The 19,161-nt window shown below is 43.0% G+C and overlaps 1 protein-coding gene across 1 annotated transcript in view; it reads left to right on the plus strand.

The window, feature by feature from the left end:
• Positions 1 to 12,222: 12,222 nt before the first annotated feature.
• Positions 12,223 to 19,161, plus strand: part of PAXBP1 (PAX3 and PAX7 binding protein 1) — a 33,008-nt gene continuing 26,069 nt past the window's right edge. Inside the window, exons 1-3 of the mRNA XM_061417060.1 lie at positions 12,223 to 12,775; positions 14,312 to 14,440; positions 18,822 to 18,998. Of these exons, the coding sequence (XP_061273044.1) occupies positions 12,412 to 12,775; positions 14,312 to 14,440; positions 18,822 to 18,998 (670 nt within the window). The 5' untranslated portion in view covers positions 12,223 to 12,411. The remainder of the gene's footprint in view (positions 12,776 to 14,311; positions 14,441 to 18,821; positions 18,999 to 19,161) is intronic.

Raw genomic sequence — 19,161 nt, forward strand, 5'->3', positions numbered from 1 at the left:
ATACAGAGAAGGCCACAGTCTGGCTCAGCTATGGCTAGGGTTTTTCTGAATGAGTACAACGAACCATTCAATCCTAAAGGAAATCAACTCTGAATATTCATTGGGAGTACTGATGCTGAAGCTAAAACTCCAATACTTTGGCCACCCGATGGAAAGAGTCAACTCATTGGAAAAGACCCTGATGCTGGGAAAGATTGAAGGCAGGAAGAGAAGGGATGAGAGGATGAGATCAGAGGATGAGATGGTTGGACTGAATCACCAGCTCAATGAGTTTGAGCAAACTCCAGGAGATGATGAAGGACAAGGAATCCTGGCCTGCTGCAGTCCATGCGGTGGCAAAGAGTTGGACAGGACTAAACAACAACAACAAAGCAGGAGAGGGGAAGGAAGCTGAGCTTGTCGGAAGGGAGTGACTATAATCTTGTCCCCATGAAATCCAATCTGGATGAGGCAGGAAACAAAGGCAGGAGGAAGAGAATGGGCAGTGAAAGGTGATGGGTTCTGGACTGGAGGTGGAATAGACAAACTAGAAGATGGAAGTGAAGTTTTACCAAAGTGAAAGAGAAGTCGCTCAGTCGTGTCCGACTCTGCGACCCCATGGACTGTAGTCTACCAGGCTCCTCCCTTCATGGGATTCTCCAGGCAAGAGTACTGGAGTGGGTTGCCATTTCCTTCTTCATTGAGAAGTTGGAATGAGTTGGAAGTTTTACCAAGGAAGATGCCAAGTAACTCCCTAGTAACTTGGAGAAGACGCAAGTTGCAAACTCCAAGATGCAGTCCTTATGATAAGATTAGAGTGAGGAGGTTAGAGAACTAACTCCAAGTAGAAGTTGCACTGGAATGTTGAAAACATGAAGAATGAGAGAGTGAATGTTCATAAAATAATTCTGGAAAGAAATGCTCCAAAAATTAAGTGTTAAGATTAATAACAATTATTTCCTTCTTTGTATTGTTCTGCATTTTCAAAATTTCTAAAATGTAGTAATGCAGGTAGCACTTTTATAATTAGATAAGGGACTTCCCTAGTGGCTCAGATGGTAAACAATTCGCCTGCAATGCAGGATACCTGGGTTCATTCCTTGGGTTGGGAAGATCCCCTGGAGAAGGGAATGGCTACCCACTCCAGTATTCTTGCCTGGAGAATCCCATGGACAGATGAGCCTGGTGGGCTACAGTCCACGGGGAAGCAAAGCGTCAGACAGGACTAAGCAACTAATACTTTCAAAGGTTATTTTTAAAAGTCCACTTCATTTTTTCAAAAATTTGGAGCTTGGGGACTTATCTGGTGGTCCAGTGATTGAGAATCTGCCTGCCAGTGCAGGAGAGACAGGTCTGATCCCTGGTCTAGGAAGATTCTGCTTGCCAGAACACTCTAGAGCCCGTGATCCACAATACGAGAAGCCACCAGGATGAGACGCTCATGAACCGAAGCTAGAGTGTAGCCCCCTGTCACTGCAGTAGAGAAAGTCCACAAGCAGCAGTGAAGACCTAGTGCAACCAAAAATAAACAAGCAAACAGGATATTTTAAAAGATCTTAAAAATTCAAAGCTTGATTTGATGCCTCGCTCTGTAATCATACCATACTGTTACTCTGTATTTCTTGCGCAATTTTGCTGCCCTGGAGTAAAATTAAATAGCACAGAAAAAAGACACATTCCTTCATCTTTCCTCCCAAAAGAGATACATGTAACTCTGTTGTCTTTGATAAGGTATCTGCTTTTAACTTTTTCCCCAAGAAGGAAAGACAACAATGTCTGAACGATTTTGAGCTAATAGAGGTGAATTCTCTTAGAAAGGATGCATAGCTATTTTTGCTTCTGTATTGGTTGTATAGTCCTTAGATGTATTTATAAAGAGTTTATTGTGAATGTAATATAAATATCACATGGTACTATGATTATGAATTGTACTTGTTGACATACTAACACCGGAAGATATAAAACACTAAATCAGACAAAATGATTTGTTATTATTCAGTCACTAAGTTGTGGCTGACTCTCTGTGAGCCCGTGGACTCAGCAGGCCAGGGTTCCCTGTCCTTCACTATCTCCCGGAGTTTGTTCAAACTCATGTCCATTGTGTCGATGATGCGATCCAACCACCTCATCCTCTGTTCTCCCTTCTCTTTTTGCCCTCAAATTTTCCCAGCACCAGGTTCTTTTCCAATAAGTCAGCTTCTTGCATCAGGTGGCCAAAGTATTGGAGAAGGGAATGGCAAACTACTTCAGTATTCTTGCCTTGAGAACCCCATGAACAGTATGAAAAGGCATGAATAACACTGGAGTGGGTTGCCATTTCCTTCTCCAGAGGATCTTCCCAACCCAGAGATGGAACCTGCCTCTCCTGCATTGCCAGCGGATTCTTCACCACTGAGCCACCTGGGAAGGACTGTGAAGCTAGCAGTGAAAAAAACAAACAAACAAAAAAAACTCCTCCCCCAGGAAGCTTACATTTTACATTAAGTTAATGCAAAACTGTCTTCGCTAAATCAAGGACAAGAAATTTAATGAAATAATTAAATGTTTTCTCCAGCTTTTTGCCCCCCAGAATAGAATTCTTGAGTTATTTAGGAAGAAAGGAAAAATTTGTAGACCAGGAATTCCTAGACTATTAGATTTTGCATGCCACATAAAATTTTTAGATATAACAAACAATTTGGGGGGACTTATAGCTTTCACTACTTTTCAGTTTGTCAAATAAGGGTATGAAAAGAAACAAAATATACCATCATCATTATTTCATTTAAGGAAAGAGATTTTAGTATCTTAGTATGGAAGGAGGAAGATGACCTCAGAACAAAGCACCATTTTCTCCCCCCTGATAAGAGACATCTGGCTACTATACATGAGCAGACTGTTCGTGTGCTTCTCATTTGGCAACTGACTAGGGAAAACTTCACGGGCTCACAGAGCTACATTTGGTAATCATCGTCTCAGGTTACAGAGTCTAATACTGAGTTGGCAAACAAAACAAACAAAAGTGGTTTGCCTATTTTGTATGAAATCATGGGTCAGTTATTCCATGCAGAGTCACAATTTAGTAGGAAAAAAAACTAATTGGGATTATTGCTTGGAAAGGTAACTTTAAAAAGCACCGGGTATGACACATATGCACAGTGGAATATTACTCAGCTATAAAAAGGAATACGTTTGAGTCCAAATGAGGTGGATGAACCTAGAGCCTATTACACAGAGGGAAGTAAGTCAGAAAGAGAAAGACAAATATCATGTATTAATGCATATACATGGAATCTAGAAAGATAGTACTGACGATCCTACTGGCAGGGTACCAAAGGAGACACCGATATTTTGTGACACAGTGGGGGAAGGAGAGGGTTGGATGATATGAGAAAATAGCATGGAAACATACATTACCATATGTAAAAAAGATAGCCAGTGGGCATTCGAGGTATGACACAGGGAACCCAAAGCTGGTGCTGTGTGACAACCTAGAGGAGAGGGATGGGAAGGGGGGGTTTCAAGAGGGAGGGGACATAGGTATATCTAATGTTGACTCATGTTGATGAATGGCAAAAACTGTCACAGTACTGTAATTACACTCTAATTAAGAAAAAAAAAATCACTGGGGACCTCCCTGGCAGTCCAACTAAGACTTTGCCTTCTGATGAGGGGGTGTGGTTTCGATCCCTGGTCGAGGAGCTAAGATCCCACAGGGCTCACAGCTAAAAAATGAAGCGTAAAACAGAAGCAATATAAACAAAAAATTCAAGAAAGACTCTCAAAATGGTCCACGTGATCAAAAAATACAACAAAATTTATTTTCTTAAAAAAGCACTGAACTGATTCAAACAAAATGATGGACGCAAGCATTCTACGAAAGCGATGTTTGTCTAAAAACACTCCAACATTAAATAGTGATGCTATGCTGTAAACAGTCAGTTTAATACTCAGTGCACAGAGCAGTTTATAAAATAATTAGTTTCAGATCATATACTGGCCGACAGGCGATGAAAGCAGCTCTTCTGTTTCAGGAATTTAATTTCCACAAGGTCTGTAATCTCTAGAAGGGCCTTTGACTTGTGTTAGCAGCAAGATAACTTCTGAATCTTTAACTTTGCCCTTCAATTATCTGAATAGGTAGATTATAAAAGTTATAAATACATCGTGGCTTTTTATTTGTTTTTAAACAACCAACATTCTCCTCTCTATCCATATTTAATCATCACTTTCATACTGGAAGACCGTTCTGAAGTTTCAGGCCAAGATACTAACACAGTCTGCTCTGAACCTTATCTTTCTTACCTCTGTCCTAATCATGTTACTGCAAATTTGTCTTTTGGCACTGGCACTGGTGTCTACAGGCTGACCAGGCACAATTTGAAGCTTTTGTGATGAGAACTGGAGTTCAATTTCACCAACGAAACACTCTGCTGGAATCAGAACTTAATGCTGAACAGCCAGAATATAAGAACTTAGAGTAATGCGAGTAGAATGGAAGCCAGATGTTATTAACTTTCTCTACTAACTGGAAGAAAATGTTACAGAGGACACTCTCAGCCTAGATCATCTTTCTAGCTTTCAAAAGTGAGTCACGGGTGGGCAGATTTCAAATGCAATCAAAGAAAACCAGTGAAAAGAGCCAGTTGTGTATGAAATCTTGAGCTTGGAATATTTTGCTTCAGCCTGCAACTTAAATCTCAAGTGAAATTTTGACAGAATGGTGTAGGCAAACAGACACTGTGGTAGGAGTACAAACTGGCATGGTTGGGAGTGGGCGAAATGAATGAATGGGGTTAAAACGTATATAAGTCATGGGAATGTAGTGATAAAATATAACTTGATTTGGTAAAAAATACTATATTACAGAAAAATACTATATTACATATTTGAAAGTTGCTAAGAGAATGGATCTTAAAAGTGCTCATGGCAAGACAAAAACTCTGTAGCTACACGTGATGAAAGTTAACTAAACTCTTGTGATCATTTTTCAATATATGTAAATATTATATCATTCTGTTGTACACGTGAAACCAATATAATATTATATGTCAGGTGACTTCATTTGTATTTCCCTGGTTGCTTAGTGGTAAAGAATCTGCCTGTAATTAGGAGATGTGGGTTTGATCTTTGGATCAGGAAGGTCCCCTGGAGAAGGAAATGGCAACCCATTCCAGTATTCTTGCCTGAAATCCCATGGACAGAGGAGTTTGGCAGGCTATAGCCCATGGGGTTGCAAAAGAGTTGGACGTGACTTAGCAACTGAACAACAATTACATAAAAAAAAAAATTTTTTTTTTAAATTGCATGCTGCTATAGAGAGCGGCTTAGAATTGGCAAAATTACAAATGCACACCTGTGGATCTAGTAATTTCAATACCAATTCATCCTACTCATGACCATTTTTCAAAGCTTTTCATCACAGTATTGATTATCATAGCAAGACTGGAAAAAACATTAATACCAATTCTTACGAAACTACTTAAATATTAATAAATTATGGTACATTTGAACAATGGATCACTATGCAGGTTGGTAGAAGGGACAACACTTTATGAACAGATATGAACTGATGTCCAATGTATGTTAGACTAAAAAAGTAAGTTACACATTGTATTAAAAAAAGGTAATTCATAAAATACACATCTTCATTTTTATGTTCAAAGAATATCTCTTGTTGTTCCATCACTAAGATGTGTCCGACTGTTTGTGACTCCATGAACTGAAGCATGTCAAGCTTCCCTGTCCTTCACTATCTCCGATAGTTTGCTCAAACTCATGGCCATTGAGTCAGTAATGCCATCCAACCACCTCATCCTCTGCCGCCCCCTTCTCCCGTCCTCAATCTTTCCCAGCATCAGGGTTTTTCCAATGAGTTGGCTCTTCAAATCAGGTGGACAAAGTACTGGAACTTCATCTTCAGCATCAGTCCTTCCAGTGAATATTCAGGGTTGGTTTCCTTTAGGAGTGACTGGTTTGGTCTCCTTGCAGACCAAGGGACTCTCAAGAAGATGAGTCTTCTCCAGCACTACAATTCAAAAGCATCAATTCTTCAACACTCAACCTCCTTTATGGTCCAACTCTCACATCTGTACACAACTGTTGGAAAAACCATAGGTTTGACTATCCAGACCTTTGTTGACAAAGTGATGTCTCTGTTTGTAATATGCTGTCTAGGTTTGTCATAGCTTTTCTTCCAAGGAGCAAGTGTCTTAACTTCATGGCTGCCATCAACATCTGCAGTGATTTTAGAGCCCAAGAAAATAAAATCTGTCACTGTTTTCACTTTTCCCCCATCTATTTGCCATGAAGTGTGGGACTAGATGCCATGGTCTTCGTTTTTTGAATATTGAGTTTTAAGCCAGCTTTTTCACTCTCCTCTTTCACCTTCATCAAGAGGCTCTGTAGATCCTCTTTGCTTTCTGCCATAAGGGTGGTGTCATCTGCGTATCTGAGGTTATTGATATATCTCCTGGCAATCTTGATTCCAACTTGTGAGTCATCCAGCCCAGAATTTTGTATGATGTACTCTGCATATAAGTTAAATAAGTAGGATGACAATTTACAGCCTTTTTGTACTTTCCCAATTTTGAACCAGTTCATTGTTCTATGTCTGGTTCCAACTGTTGCTTCTTGTCCTACATATAGGTTTCTCAGGAGACAGATGAAGTCGTCTGATATTCCCATCTCTTTAAGAATTTTCCACAGTTTGTTGTGATACACATAGTCAAAGGTTTTAGCGTAGTCAATGAAATGGAAGTAGATGTTTTTTCTTTTTTGGAACTCTCTTACTTTTTCTATGACCCAACAGATGTCGGCAATTTGATCTCTGCCTTGTCTAAATTCAGCTTTTACATCCGCAAGTTCTTGGTTCACATACTGCTGAAGCCCAGCTTGATGGATTTTGAGCATTACTTTGCTAGAATGTGAAATGAGTGCAACCACACGGTAATCTGAACATTCTTTGGCATTGCCTTTCTTTGGGATTGGAATAAAAGCTGACTTTTCCAGTCCTGTGGCCACTGCTGTTTTCCACATTTCCTGGTGTACTGAGTGCAGCACTTTCACAGCATCATCTTTTAGGATTTGAAATAGCTCAGCTGGAATTCCATAACCTCCACTACCTTTGTTCATAGTGATGCTTCCTAAGGCCCCCTTGACTTCACACTCCAGGATGTCTGGCTCTAGGCATGTGACCACACCATCGTGTTTATCTGGGTCATTAAGACATTTTTGTACAGTTCTGTGTATTCTCTCCACCTCTTCTTAATCTCTTCTGTTTCTGTTAGGTCCTTGCCGTTTCTGTCATTTATTGAGCCCATTTTTGTAGGAAATGTTCCATTGGAATCTCCAGTTTTCTTGAAGAGATCTCTAGTCTTTCCCATTCTATTATTTTCCTCTATTTCTTTGCATTGTTCACTTAAGGCTATCTTATCTCTCCTTGCTATTCTCTGGAACTCTGCATTTAGTTGGGTATACTTTTCCTTTCTCCTTTGCCTTTCACTTCTTTTCTCCTGCTATTTGTAAGGCTTCTTTAGACAACCACTTGCCTTATGGCATTTTTCTTTGGGATGGTTTTGGTCACCACCTCCTGTATAATGTTACAAACCTCCATCCATAATTCTTTAGGCGCTCTATAAGATTTAATCCTCTGAATCTATTCATTACCTTTACTGTATAATCATAAGGGATTTGATTTAGGTCAGACCCAGATAATCATGATGGTGTGATCTCACCTAGAGCCAGATATCCTGGAATGTGAAGTCAAGTGGGCCTTAGAAAGCATCACTACGAACAAAGCTAGTGGAGATGATGGAATTCCAGTTGAGCTATTTCAAATCCTGAAAGATGATTCTGTGAAAGTGCCACACTCAATATGCCACCAAATTTGGAAAACTCAGCAGTGGCCACAGGACTGGAAAAGGTCACTTTTCATTCCAATCCCAAAGAAAGGCAATACCAAAGAATGCTCAAACTACTGCACAATTGCACTCACCTCACATACTAGTTGGAGAAGGCAATGGCACCCCATTCTAGTACTCTTGCCTGGAAAATCCCATGGATGGAGGAGCCTGGTAGGCTCCAGCCCATGGGGTGGCTAAGAGTCGGGCATGACTGAGCGACTTCACTTTCACTTTTCACTTTCATGCATTGGAGAAGGAAATGGCAACCCACTCCAGTGTTCTTGCCTGGAGAATCCCAGGGACAGGGGAGCCTAGTGGGCTGCCCTCTATGGGGTCGCACAGAGTCAGACACGACTGAGGTGACTTAGCAGCAGCAGTAGCAGCACATGCTAGTAAAGTAATGCTCAAAATTCTCCAAGCCAGGCTTCAGCAATATGTGAACCGTGAACTTCCAGATGTTCAAGCTGGTTTAAGAAAAGGCAGAGGAACCAGAGACCAAACTGCCAACATCCGCTGGATCATCAAAAAAGCAAGAGAGTTCCAGAAAAAACATCTATTTCTGCTTTATTGACTATGCCAAAGCCTTTGACTGTATGGATTACAATAAACTGTGGAAAATTCTGAAAGAGATGGGAGTACCAGACCACCTGACCTGCCTCTTGAGAAATTTGTATGCAGATCAGGAAGCAACAGTTAGAACTGGACATGGAACAACAGACTGGTTCCAAATAGGAAAAGGAGTACATCAAGGCTGTATATTGTCACCCTGCTTATTTAACTTATATGCAGAGTACATCATGAGAAACGCTGGGCTGGAAGAAGCACAAGCTGGAATCAAGATTGCCGGGAGAAATATCAATAACCTCAGATATGTAGATGACACCACCCTTATGGCAGAAAGTGAAGAGGAATTAAAAAGCCTCTTGATGAAGGTGAAAGAGGAGAGTGAAAAAGTTGGCTTAAAACTCAACATTCAGAAAACTAAGATCATGGCATCTGGTCCCATCACTTCATGGGAAATAGATGGGGAAACAGTGGAAACAGTGTCAGACTTTATTTTTTTGGGCTCCAAAATCACTGCAGGTGGTAACTGCAGCCATGAAATTAAAAGACGCTTACTCCTTGGAAGAAAAGTTATGACCAACCTAGATAGCATATTGAAAATCAGAGACATTACTTTGCCAACAAAGGTCATCTAGTCAAGGCTATGGTTGTTCCAGTGGTCATGTATGGATGTGAGAGTTGGACTGTGAAGAAAGCTGAGCACCAAAGAATTGATGCTTTTGAACTGTGGTGTTGGTCTTGAGAGTTCCTTGGACTGCAAGGAGACCCAACCAGTCCATTCTGAAGGAGATCAGCCCTGGAATTTTTTTGGAAGGAATGATGCTAAAGCTGAAACTCCAGTACTTTGGCCACCTCATGCGAAGAGTTGACTCATTGGAAAAGACTCTGATGCTGGGAGAGATTGGGGGCAGGAGGAGAAGGGGATGACAGAGGATGAGATGGCTGGATGACATCACTGACTCGATGGACATGAGTCTGAGTGAACTCCGGGAGTTGGTGATGGACAGGGAGGCCTGGCGTGCTGCGATTCATGGGGGTCACAAAGAGTCGGACACGACTGAGTGACTGAACTGAACTGAACCGAACTGAACTGAATGGTCTAGTGGCTTTCCCTACTTTCTTCAGTTTAAGTCTGAATTTGCAATAAGGAGCTCATGATCTGAGCCATAGTAAGCTCCCAGTCTTGGTTTTGCAGATTGTATAGAGCTTCTCCATCTTTGGCTACAAAGAATATAATTAATCTGGTTTTGGTACTCAGACGGTAAAAGCGTTTGCCTATAATGCAGGGGACCCGGGTTCGACCCCTGGTTCAGGAAGATCCCCTGGAGAAGGAAATGGCAACCCACTCCAGTACTCTTGCCTGGAAAATCCCATGGATGGAGGAGCCTGGTAGGCTGCAGTCCACGGGGTCTCGAAGAGTCGGACAGGACTGAGCGACTTCACTTTCACTTTCTATTGAGCATCTGATGATGTCCATGTGCAGAGTTGTCGCTTGTGTTGGAAAAGCGTGTTTGCTATGATCAGTGTGTTCTCTTGGCCTTTGCCCTGCTCCATTCTGTACTCCAAGGCCAAACTTGCCTGTTGCTCCAGGTATCTCTTGACTTCCTACTTTTGCATTCCAACCCCCTATGATGAAAAGGATCTCTTTTTGGTGTTAGTTCTAGAAGGTCTTGTAGGTCTTCATAGAAAGAATCAACTTCAGCTTCTTCAGCCTCAATGGTTGGGGTGCAGACTTGGATTACTGTGATACTGAATGGTTTGCCTTGGAAACGAACTGAGATCATTTTGTTGTTTCTGAAATTGCATCCAAGTACTACATTTCAGACTCTTCTACTGACCATGAGGGCTACTCCATTTCTTCTAAGGGATTTTTGCCCACAGTAATAAATATAATGGTGTGAATTAAATTCCTGTGATCCCACTAAAGACTGAGATAGATCCGCCTGTCAGCGTTGAAGAGCTCCTGCAGCGGTATGGGTTGGCAGTAGCCTGCCTGGGGGACAGGGTCACCGGCAGCAGCAATCCTGGGAGGCATGTATTGGCATAAGTCCTTTTTGAAGGTTGCCAGTAGTTCTACCATAGAGCCTGTAGACTCCAGTATTGAGTTGCATCAGGGCATAACTAACATAGCATAGATCCAAATATCAGCAGACAATTGGATTAAAGCTTTACTGAGCATGGCCCTAACCACCAGAGCAATACCCAGATTTTCCCACAACCAGTCTCTCCCACCAGGAAGCAAGAACTATAATCCCACACCCTCCAGAAAACCAGGATCACACAAAGCTAACCAAAATCATCACACAGATAACAGTCTTGTTCTCAAGGATGCTATCAGCCATAACATGCTGACAGCCACCTGAGGGCCACCAAGACTTGACAGCTCATGGTGGAGAGTTCTGAGAAAACAGTCCACTGGAGAAGGGGATGGCAAACCACTTCAGTATTCCTGCCTCGAAAACCCCATGAACAGTATGAAAAAACAAAAAAAAATATGACACTGAAGGATAAGCTCCCCAGGTCAGTAGGTGTCCAATAGGCTACTGTGGAAGAGCAGAGAAATAACTCCAAAAAGAATGAAGAGGCCGGGCCAAAGTGGAAATGTAGCTAAGTTGTGGATGTGTCTGGTGGTGAAAGTAAAGTCTGATACTGTAAAGAACAATATTGCAGAGGAAGCTATAATGTTAGGTCCATGAATCAAGGTAAATTAGATTTAGTCAAGCAGGAGACGGTAAGAGTCAACACCAACATTTTAGGAATCAGTGAACTAAAATGGACGGGAATGGGTGCATTTAATTGAGAAGTCCTCTGGAGGATCAAAAAACGTTCAACATTGCCAGCGAACTGGAAAGTGCCTAGAAATGGATGTGAATACCTCTTGTAACCTTTTCAATTTTGAAACAAGAAAATTCACATATAGGCACATAGGCGAAGGAGAAGGCCCTACATTCGGTGACACAGTGAGAAAGTAGGTGAACTCAACTTCAGAGTCAATGTGCCCTTGCCAGTTTAAAGGGTTACCTCTGTGACATGTCTGAAATGTGTCTCGCTACGTCGATTTTTTCCTACACTTGTTTCTGAAATCAGCCAAGTTGAGGAACGGCTAGCAAACCTGGCCTTCTTTTGAAAAAATCAAGGACACTTTTGCTTTCATTGTAATAGAGGGAAAGGTGCTAAAAAAAAAAAAAAAAAAAAAGGCCAAATAACATTTTATCCTATATGACACTCCGTCTTTTTGAAAGTGCTCTTAAATCATGAAGGTGTAGAAATATGACGTACTAATAAGGTTAGGCATATTAATACATCACGGCTCAGTAATCTGGCCTAGAGAATTCCATGGACTGTATAGTCCAAGGGGTCGCAGAGAGTCGGACACGACTGAGCGACCTTCATTTCACTTCACTCAATTCAGTCTCAAGAAAAAATATCGCACCCTTGGGATTCCACTTCCAGCTCCTCCCTACCTCCTCCCGTTCCACCTTGGATCTCCTCCTTCCCTCCCCACTACTTCTCCGCCTTTCCCCCGTCTCCTCCTTCACTATCTGCTCCTCCCAGCGCTTGTCGGGAGGTTTCCTCGCGTGACTACGTCAGTGAGGGAGACGCACTGCAGCACCCGGGGCTGACTCTTTCCTCTCGTCTCTATGATTCTCTTTGTGACCGGCCGGACGGCTCCGGACTCCCAGAGTTCCGTTCCAATAGTCCTCCGGGCCGACAGGGGGACGCCGCGGGTGGAGTCGGGATGGGGGGGTGGGGAACAAAACAAAACTCACGTTCTCGCGAGAGGGGAGGAGTTCTCTCCAATCTTTGAGCGCGTGAGCGCCTGCGCGCTCCCCGCAGTGCGCGGTAGCTGGGAAAGGGAAATTAGGAGCCCGGCTGGACTCCCGGGGAGATCGCGCGTGCGCTGTCGCGAGCTCGGCGCTGCCGGGGCGGCTGAGTTGGGAGCCGGCTGGTGTGTGTGTGAGAGCGCCGTGCGGGACGCGGGGCAATGTTCCGAAAGGCCCGGCGGGTGAACGTGCGCAAGCGGAATGACTCGGAGGAGGAGGAGCGAGAGCGCGATGAGGAGCAGGAGCCCCCACCGTTGCTGCCGCCGCCGCCTGGCACCGGCGAGGAGCCTGGCCCCGGCTCGGGCCCCGGCGGCGGCGGAGGCGACAGGGCCCCCGCGGGCGAGTCCCTGCTGGGCCCGGGGCCGCCGCCGCCGCCGCCGGCCGCGCTGACCTCGGGGACAGAGGCCGGGGGCTGCCTCCCCGGCGGCTTGGAGCCCGGCAACGGGCTGAAGCCGCGCAAGAGGCCGCGCGAGAACAAAGAGGTGCCCCGGGCCAGCCTGCTCAGCTTCCAGGACGAGGACGAAGGTAAACCGCCGCGCCTCGGGGGGCCCCCCGGACCCCGGGATCTCTATCCTAGCTAGGCCTCCACCGCGGGTCCCTGCGTTCCCAGGACGCTCCCAGCCTCAGCATCCCCGCCCCCCGCCCCGGGAACCCAGTCGCTTCTTCCCGCCCCGACCCGCTGCACGTCTTCCCCCGCCTCCGGCCTTCTGCGCAGGCAGGGTGGGGGGGCCGGTGGGGGGGATGTGTTCCCGCGCCGCCGCCGGCCTTCTCTTAACTACCGCCTCCTCCTCGCCGGCCTCCCGAGCATCTCCTGTCCCGAGGGGATGGGGACCTAAGATCAGTCATTCTGAGTTTTTTTTCACCTGGAAATTCAGTGTCTCCTTGTCCTGCCTCGTTCCTAGCCGCTGTGTTTTAGGGAGAACCAGACTGCTCTATTAGATGGCTCCCTGGACTGCCCTGGGCACGTTCTCCGGGCCTTCCGTAGGTCCCCGTGCCCACGCCTCTTGGTATGCTCGCCCTGGTCAGACATCCTTGAGTAGGAAGGGGCCAGACATCCTTGACCAGAAAGGCTTAGTGTGTCAAGAGGAGTGCTAGGTCTGGAAAGAGAAGCCTATAGTTGAAGCTCTGGTTCCGAGTCACTTTGGGCCAGCCCTTGGCGATCGCCGATCCTGTTTCCGATCCTCAGTTTCCCTGTAAAAGCAAATAGGGGTACAAATGTGCGACCTTAACTCGCATTAACATTTGGATGGTGAAAAGAGACGGTGTAATGGTAATTCAAGGCGGTTTATCCAATCTGGTGTGAGGGGCCAGGCTACAGTGGATTTAGATTTCTGATCGTAGATGAGCCTTCTATCATTTTACTTCCCCAATTGTTGAGTGTATGTTTGTATAATCCAGTTAAGTCTATGTTATGAAAAAAGAATTTAAGACTTTTGGAAATCTGACTTGCATCTTGATGCGCGATGTTTTCTTGTTTCCAGTAATAGGCAGTTTCTGAAGTTTGCCAGGAGTACAGTCACATTTTCGTTTTCGCTGATGTAGGGACAGCTTGGTAAAGTGTTTGCATTGACGTTTAAAGTTTTCAAATCAAAGATGATGGATACACCATCGAAATTTATTTTTGAAAAGTTGATTAGCTCTCAGCTTGGTCTTGAAATAACTGTGTCCGTGTGTGATGGGTTATAGAGTTACTCAGTCTTGACAGGTCTGTAAACTAGCACCTTTTGATTTTGGATATTTTATTTAAGATACCTTAAGAATTTGATAATTAGGTGCTTTTTTGAAGATCTCTTTTCCTCTCCTGAAACAAATGATTTAAGAAAGACAGTAGAACACAGAACTTTGTGCAGTTACATGTGTTATGCCTTTAAAAAGTCTCAGATTGGCATTTTATTCCAGATTATGAAGTTGATTCAGTTTTTAGAAGCCGATTACAGATTTTAAGTAATTTCAACTTGTGTAATGATTTGGAATGTTTGAGTATATTTAGAAGAATTCAAAAGTTAGAATGGAAAATATTGAATGAAAATAGTTGCTACAGATTTTGTTTATTTTTTAAAGAAAATGAAGAAGTTTTCAAAGTGAAGAAATCAAGTTACAGCAAAAAGATAGTAAAATTGCTTAAGAAAGAATATAAAGAAGATCTTGAAAAATCTAAGATTAAGACAGAACTCAACTCATCTGCCGACAGTAAGTACTAATTTGATTCTTTTGAAGTGACAAAATGAAACTCTCACAGGGATTGAATAGATTTGGTGTATATACAGTGAACTTGTTTGCTTGATTCTGTCATTGTCAAGGGCTCAAGTTGAGTAATGATGCAGTTTTATTTAATTCCAACATGACTGCATTGTGAATGCATTATTTAGAAAGACAGAACCGTTGCCACTGGAATGTTTCTGCTGCAGTGACTAAATTCTTCCAGTTTTCTGACTAGTGTTCCAAGTGCTGTTGAACAGAGAGAGGTTTCCCACTTAAACCTGAGACACAGTTTGTTTTTGTTTGAAGGAGTACTGTGCAAATTTCTGTACTTGTATTCTGTACTTATATTTTGTAGAGACAAGTTTTGGGTTCCTTTGGTTTTATTTACACAGTCATTTTAATTCTTCGAGAACGTTTAGGAACCCCCTAAGTCTAATGTTGATAATGTTCCCATTTAGCAGCCTTATCAGATACATGAATGCACACTCCTGGGTGTGTGGCACCTGCCTACATTGTACAAACCATCTCTTATGTCTTCTCACAGACTAAGTTAAACTTTTAAGCATTTATTTGTCCTTAGGAAAGTGGTTTCATGATAATATGCTGTGGTCTAGTTATTCTCACGCAAATGCTTTAGGGAGATCTTTTTATTTTGTGGAATTAAAGATAGAAATTATTATTGCCCAGTTCTCCACTATAGGCTTGATGTGGGAACGTATGTCATTATATCTCAAGTTTGCAATCTAATTTTGGAGACAACATCACTTCAGTGTATAACTGGATCCCGAATTTGGCAAAATGTCTAGTGAGTGACTTAAAGCTTAACTGCACTTTTCTTTTTAGAGATGGGTGAAGGAATGCTTCATAGATAAAGTGGAATTTGAGCTGGATTTTTGATCTTTTAAATTGCAAAGAAAATAGGGGAGGTGTGGGGCTATTATTCAGAGACTTGCTGTTTTGGAAAAGAGCAAGTACATGTGACAGGCTGAATAGATGATGTGTGGGGGATGCAGAGGTTTAGGTGAAAGGTACGTTGTTGACAGATTGTGAAGGGTGTTTAGTATCTAGTATGAGGTTTAGAGTTGCCATTTCAGGGGCCTGCCAGGATGGTGACATGATAAATGCCTTTTGAAATCTTAACCAGGTGTTAGCATGCAGCATGGATTGGCACAGGAAACATTAGAGGCCTAAAGCAGTTTAAATGCAAGGGCCAGCTTTGATCCAGTAAGAGTGGGTTTAAAAAGGTCTCAGTTGAGCAAGACTGAGGCTTTTCCTGACTCAGTGGGAAATTGTAGGTGAATTTAAAATGTTTGCTGTGGGTGTGGGGAAAGGAATAGAAAAAGATTATTTAAGAAGTATTCCAAAGGAAGAATTGGTAGACGTAATGTATGCTTCAGCTATTGGATCTAAAAGAAATAGATTTGAGCTTTTGTGCCAGGTGACTGAGAGGATAATTATGTATGATATACAGAAATAGGGAATGCAGGTGGGAGGAGGAGTATTTTTAGGGGAACTGATTATTTTGGAGTCTAGGAAGCTGCTTCATTTTTTCCAGATCTCTTAAGAACCAACTGTGTATGATGAAATTGAAGAAGAAAGCTCAGGAAAAGTGAGAACTGAGAAAAGACCATTTACTGTTGGGTTTAAAAATTGAAGCATGTGCAAAGTTTTATGTGGCCACCTTGTTTTCATATTAACTGATTTCCTACTTAGCAGATAACTCAATTAATATCCTCCCCAAAGGTAGAGGTCGCTGTTGCTGTTTCATTAATCAGCTCACAATCCCAAACTTTTCCTACCCCCAACCCTCCTTAGATAGGCAGAGGTGCATTAACTGGAAAACAAGGGTAGTATCAACTTAGAAAACCTACCTTCGGGATATTCCAAATTGATGAGTTCACCTTTGAACTTGAATTTGGGTAGAAATAGCCAGTGAATAGTTGGAGATGTAGATTTTGTTTTGTTGTTCATTGAGGTGATGATTGAAGCCAGGGGTAAATGGAATCGAGGCTGCAGCATAAAGGAAATATTCCTGAGGACCAAAGACTTCACCTGTAATAAGTGTACACATAGAGAGGATGGTTTACTCAAGAGATACAAAGAGTCATAAAGTCCAAAGGAGAACAGATAGGGAAGTTTCAAGATGATGAGTGTTGATGAGTGTCAGTTGTATGAAATAGTATCAGGAAGGTCAGGAAAAGGAAGGGCTGTTGGTGTGGTGGCTGGGTTTTGCAGGGAGCAGGGGAGGCATCTGGCAAAAGAGACTAATTTACTTGCCAAGCTCTGCCTGTTTAGGGGAAGGAACATGGTTTGCTAAATTGCTCAGTGATACTGTATCAGTTAGCTGTGGCTGCAGCCTCTGCTTTAGTTGGTGAGCTTGGAATGGGAGATATCAAAGACTGTTTGCCAAGGTCGAGACTGGCAAACTGGTGAGGAAGTTGGAGGTTGCAGGTCCACATGGCTGCTTTGGAACATTTGGCAGAGAGTAGATGGCAATAGCTAGAGAAATAGTTGGGATCATGTTGAAGTTCTTTTGCTAAAGAGAAGCCTGTGTCGCTTTGTAGACAGAATAGAGGAGATGGAACACGTGCCCACAGTCAGAGGAGGATATTTGTGGCCTCAGGTTTCCTAAAGTAGCGAAGACATTGAGGCCCAAGAGGAGCCTCAGAAAAGGTTATTCAGCCTCTCTTTTTATAAAGCTGTCTGGAAGGATAATACAGGACTAACAAAAATTCACCTGTCACCATGTTCTGGACTTTGTATTTGCTCTGTCACAAGCAAATAACTTATGAACTTATTACAACACTGAGTCTGCAGGAATCATCTGGGCATACTGGATCAAGTAAACCTTTTCGCAATTCTGTTTGTCTGTTAAAAGCCATTGATTTAGTGTTAATTGAGAGCAAAAGCAAATGGGTAGTTCTTGACTCCCGGTATCTTTATGCATCTGATAAAGTGAGTTTTAAAATCAGCCTCAGAATGCACTTCAGAGGGAATCTGTGGCAATGAGGTAGAGTGGTGAATTAAAAAAATTTAAGAGATCTGAAGCAGAGTGACCTAAATCTTCTAAGTAAAGTTGTGGGGCGGGGGGTGAGGCGGGGTAGGATCTTATCTCCAGGATTCTTCTTTAGAGGAGTAGGAGATGTAGGAGATGGTTTGAGAACGTTCGAAGCAGTTTTGGGGAGGGGCACATGCTAGGGAAACAACAGAAGTGTATCTTTCATATTTAGAATGAACTTTTTGTTTCACTCTTTCATTATATTCTTGGTGCCTCGTATGTGCATTGCCAGGTTCAGTGATTGAGGGCGAAAAATGCCTGTTTTTCTGCATTTTGCCTGGGGTGGAAGGTGTAATAGGACTATATAGTTATAAGTAAAGTAAACCATTTGGTATAAACCTCTGTGACAGTGGTGCCCCCTGGAACCCTGTGGCAGGAAAGTAGTCTGAAGCTGGCCTCCGGAATGGCCTGCAGAAGAGAGAGCTCTCTTCTCTGTCCATGTGATGGGGTGTAGCGACTCCACAGCTGCCTTCCTGGTTTGCATGCGGTGGTTTTTAGTGCTAACTAGTTTCTAACTTGTCTCTGTGTCCCAGTTCCAGGTTGCCAGAAAAATCAGGTTTAGTCACAAATCCACTGTTCCAAACATTCAGTTGTGGCAACAGCCTCAGGGGTTTACACAATGTAACTGTGACTTTTGGGTCTCCACTCTTCAGATGATGGTTATAACCTATGACAATATCCTATAAAGTGTTCATTACAGAGAAGTTTCTATCTTGTTCTTGATAGAAAGCTGCCTCAAATGGGCTTCCCTGGTGATTCAGACGTTAAAGAATCTGCAATGCAGGAGATCCAGGTTTGATCCCTGGATCCGGAAGATCCCCTGGAGAAGGAAATGGCAACCCACTCCAGTATTCTTGCCTGGAGAATCTCATGGACAGAGGAGCCTTGGGGGCTGTAGTCCGTGGGGGTCTCACAGAGTTGGACATGACTGAGAGACTAACACAGATGGATTTAGAGTTTGATGAAATACTGACATATAAAGTGAATAATGCTCCCAAGAGGTGAGAACAGTTACCTATGAGAGTTGAGAGGAAGAAGTTAGTTTTGGTAAAGTGGTAAACTTTCAATAACGTTAACTAAAGGCAGGGATTGGGCAGGGCCATGCGTCCCTCTACCCTCTGTATTGTTTCTGCCTCCTGGCTGGCTACTGTGATCATGTCACATGTCAGAAGTTTGAGGATTTTTATAAACAATTAGAATAGTTGATGCTTTAATGAATTGAGCCTATAATTGCATTAGAAGTGCCTCCTTAATTTATGGGTTTTGTTTTAGATATGTTGTATTATTTATTTATTTTTTCCAAAAATGTAGACGAACCACCTTTGGACAAAGCAGGTCATGTTAAGGACACCAGTCTAGAAGATGGAGTTATCATCAGTGAACACGGGGAAGATGAAATGGATATGGAAAGTGAGAAGGAAGAAGAAAAGCCAAAGGCTGGTGGATCCTTTTCAAATGCTTTATCTTCTTTAAATGTTCTCCGTCCAGGTATGTACTTGCAGATGTTCCTCAGAACCGAAGTGATCCCTCAGGAATGAGCCATCTGTAATGATGGTCGTTAAGGAAGGAGTTAGCTAAGTGGTGTTTCTTCCGACATCTGTTTGGAGCCAGGCTGTTTCCTTTTGCAAATACAGAAAGAAGGAGAACTAGA

This window comes from Bos javanicus, chromosome 1 (genome assembly GCF_032452875.1).
Source record: "Bos javanicus breed banteng chromosome 1, ARS-OSU_banteng_1.0, whole genome shotgun sequence".
Taxonomy (NCBI): domain Eukaryota; kingdom Metazoa; phylum Chordata; class Mammalia; order Artiodactyla; family Bovidae; genus Bos; species Bos javanicus.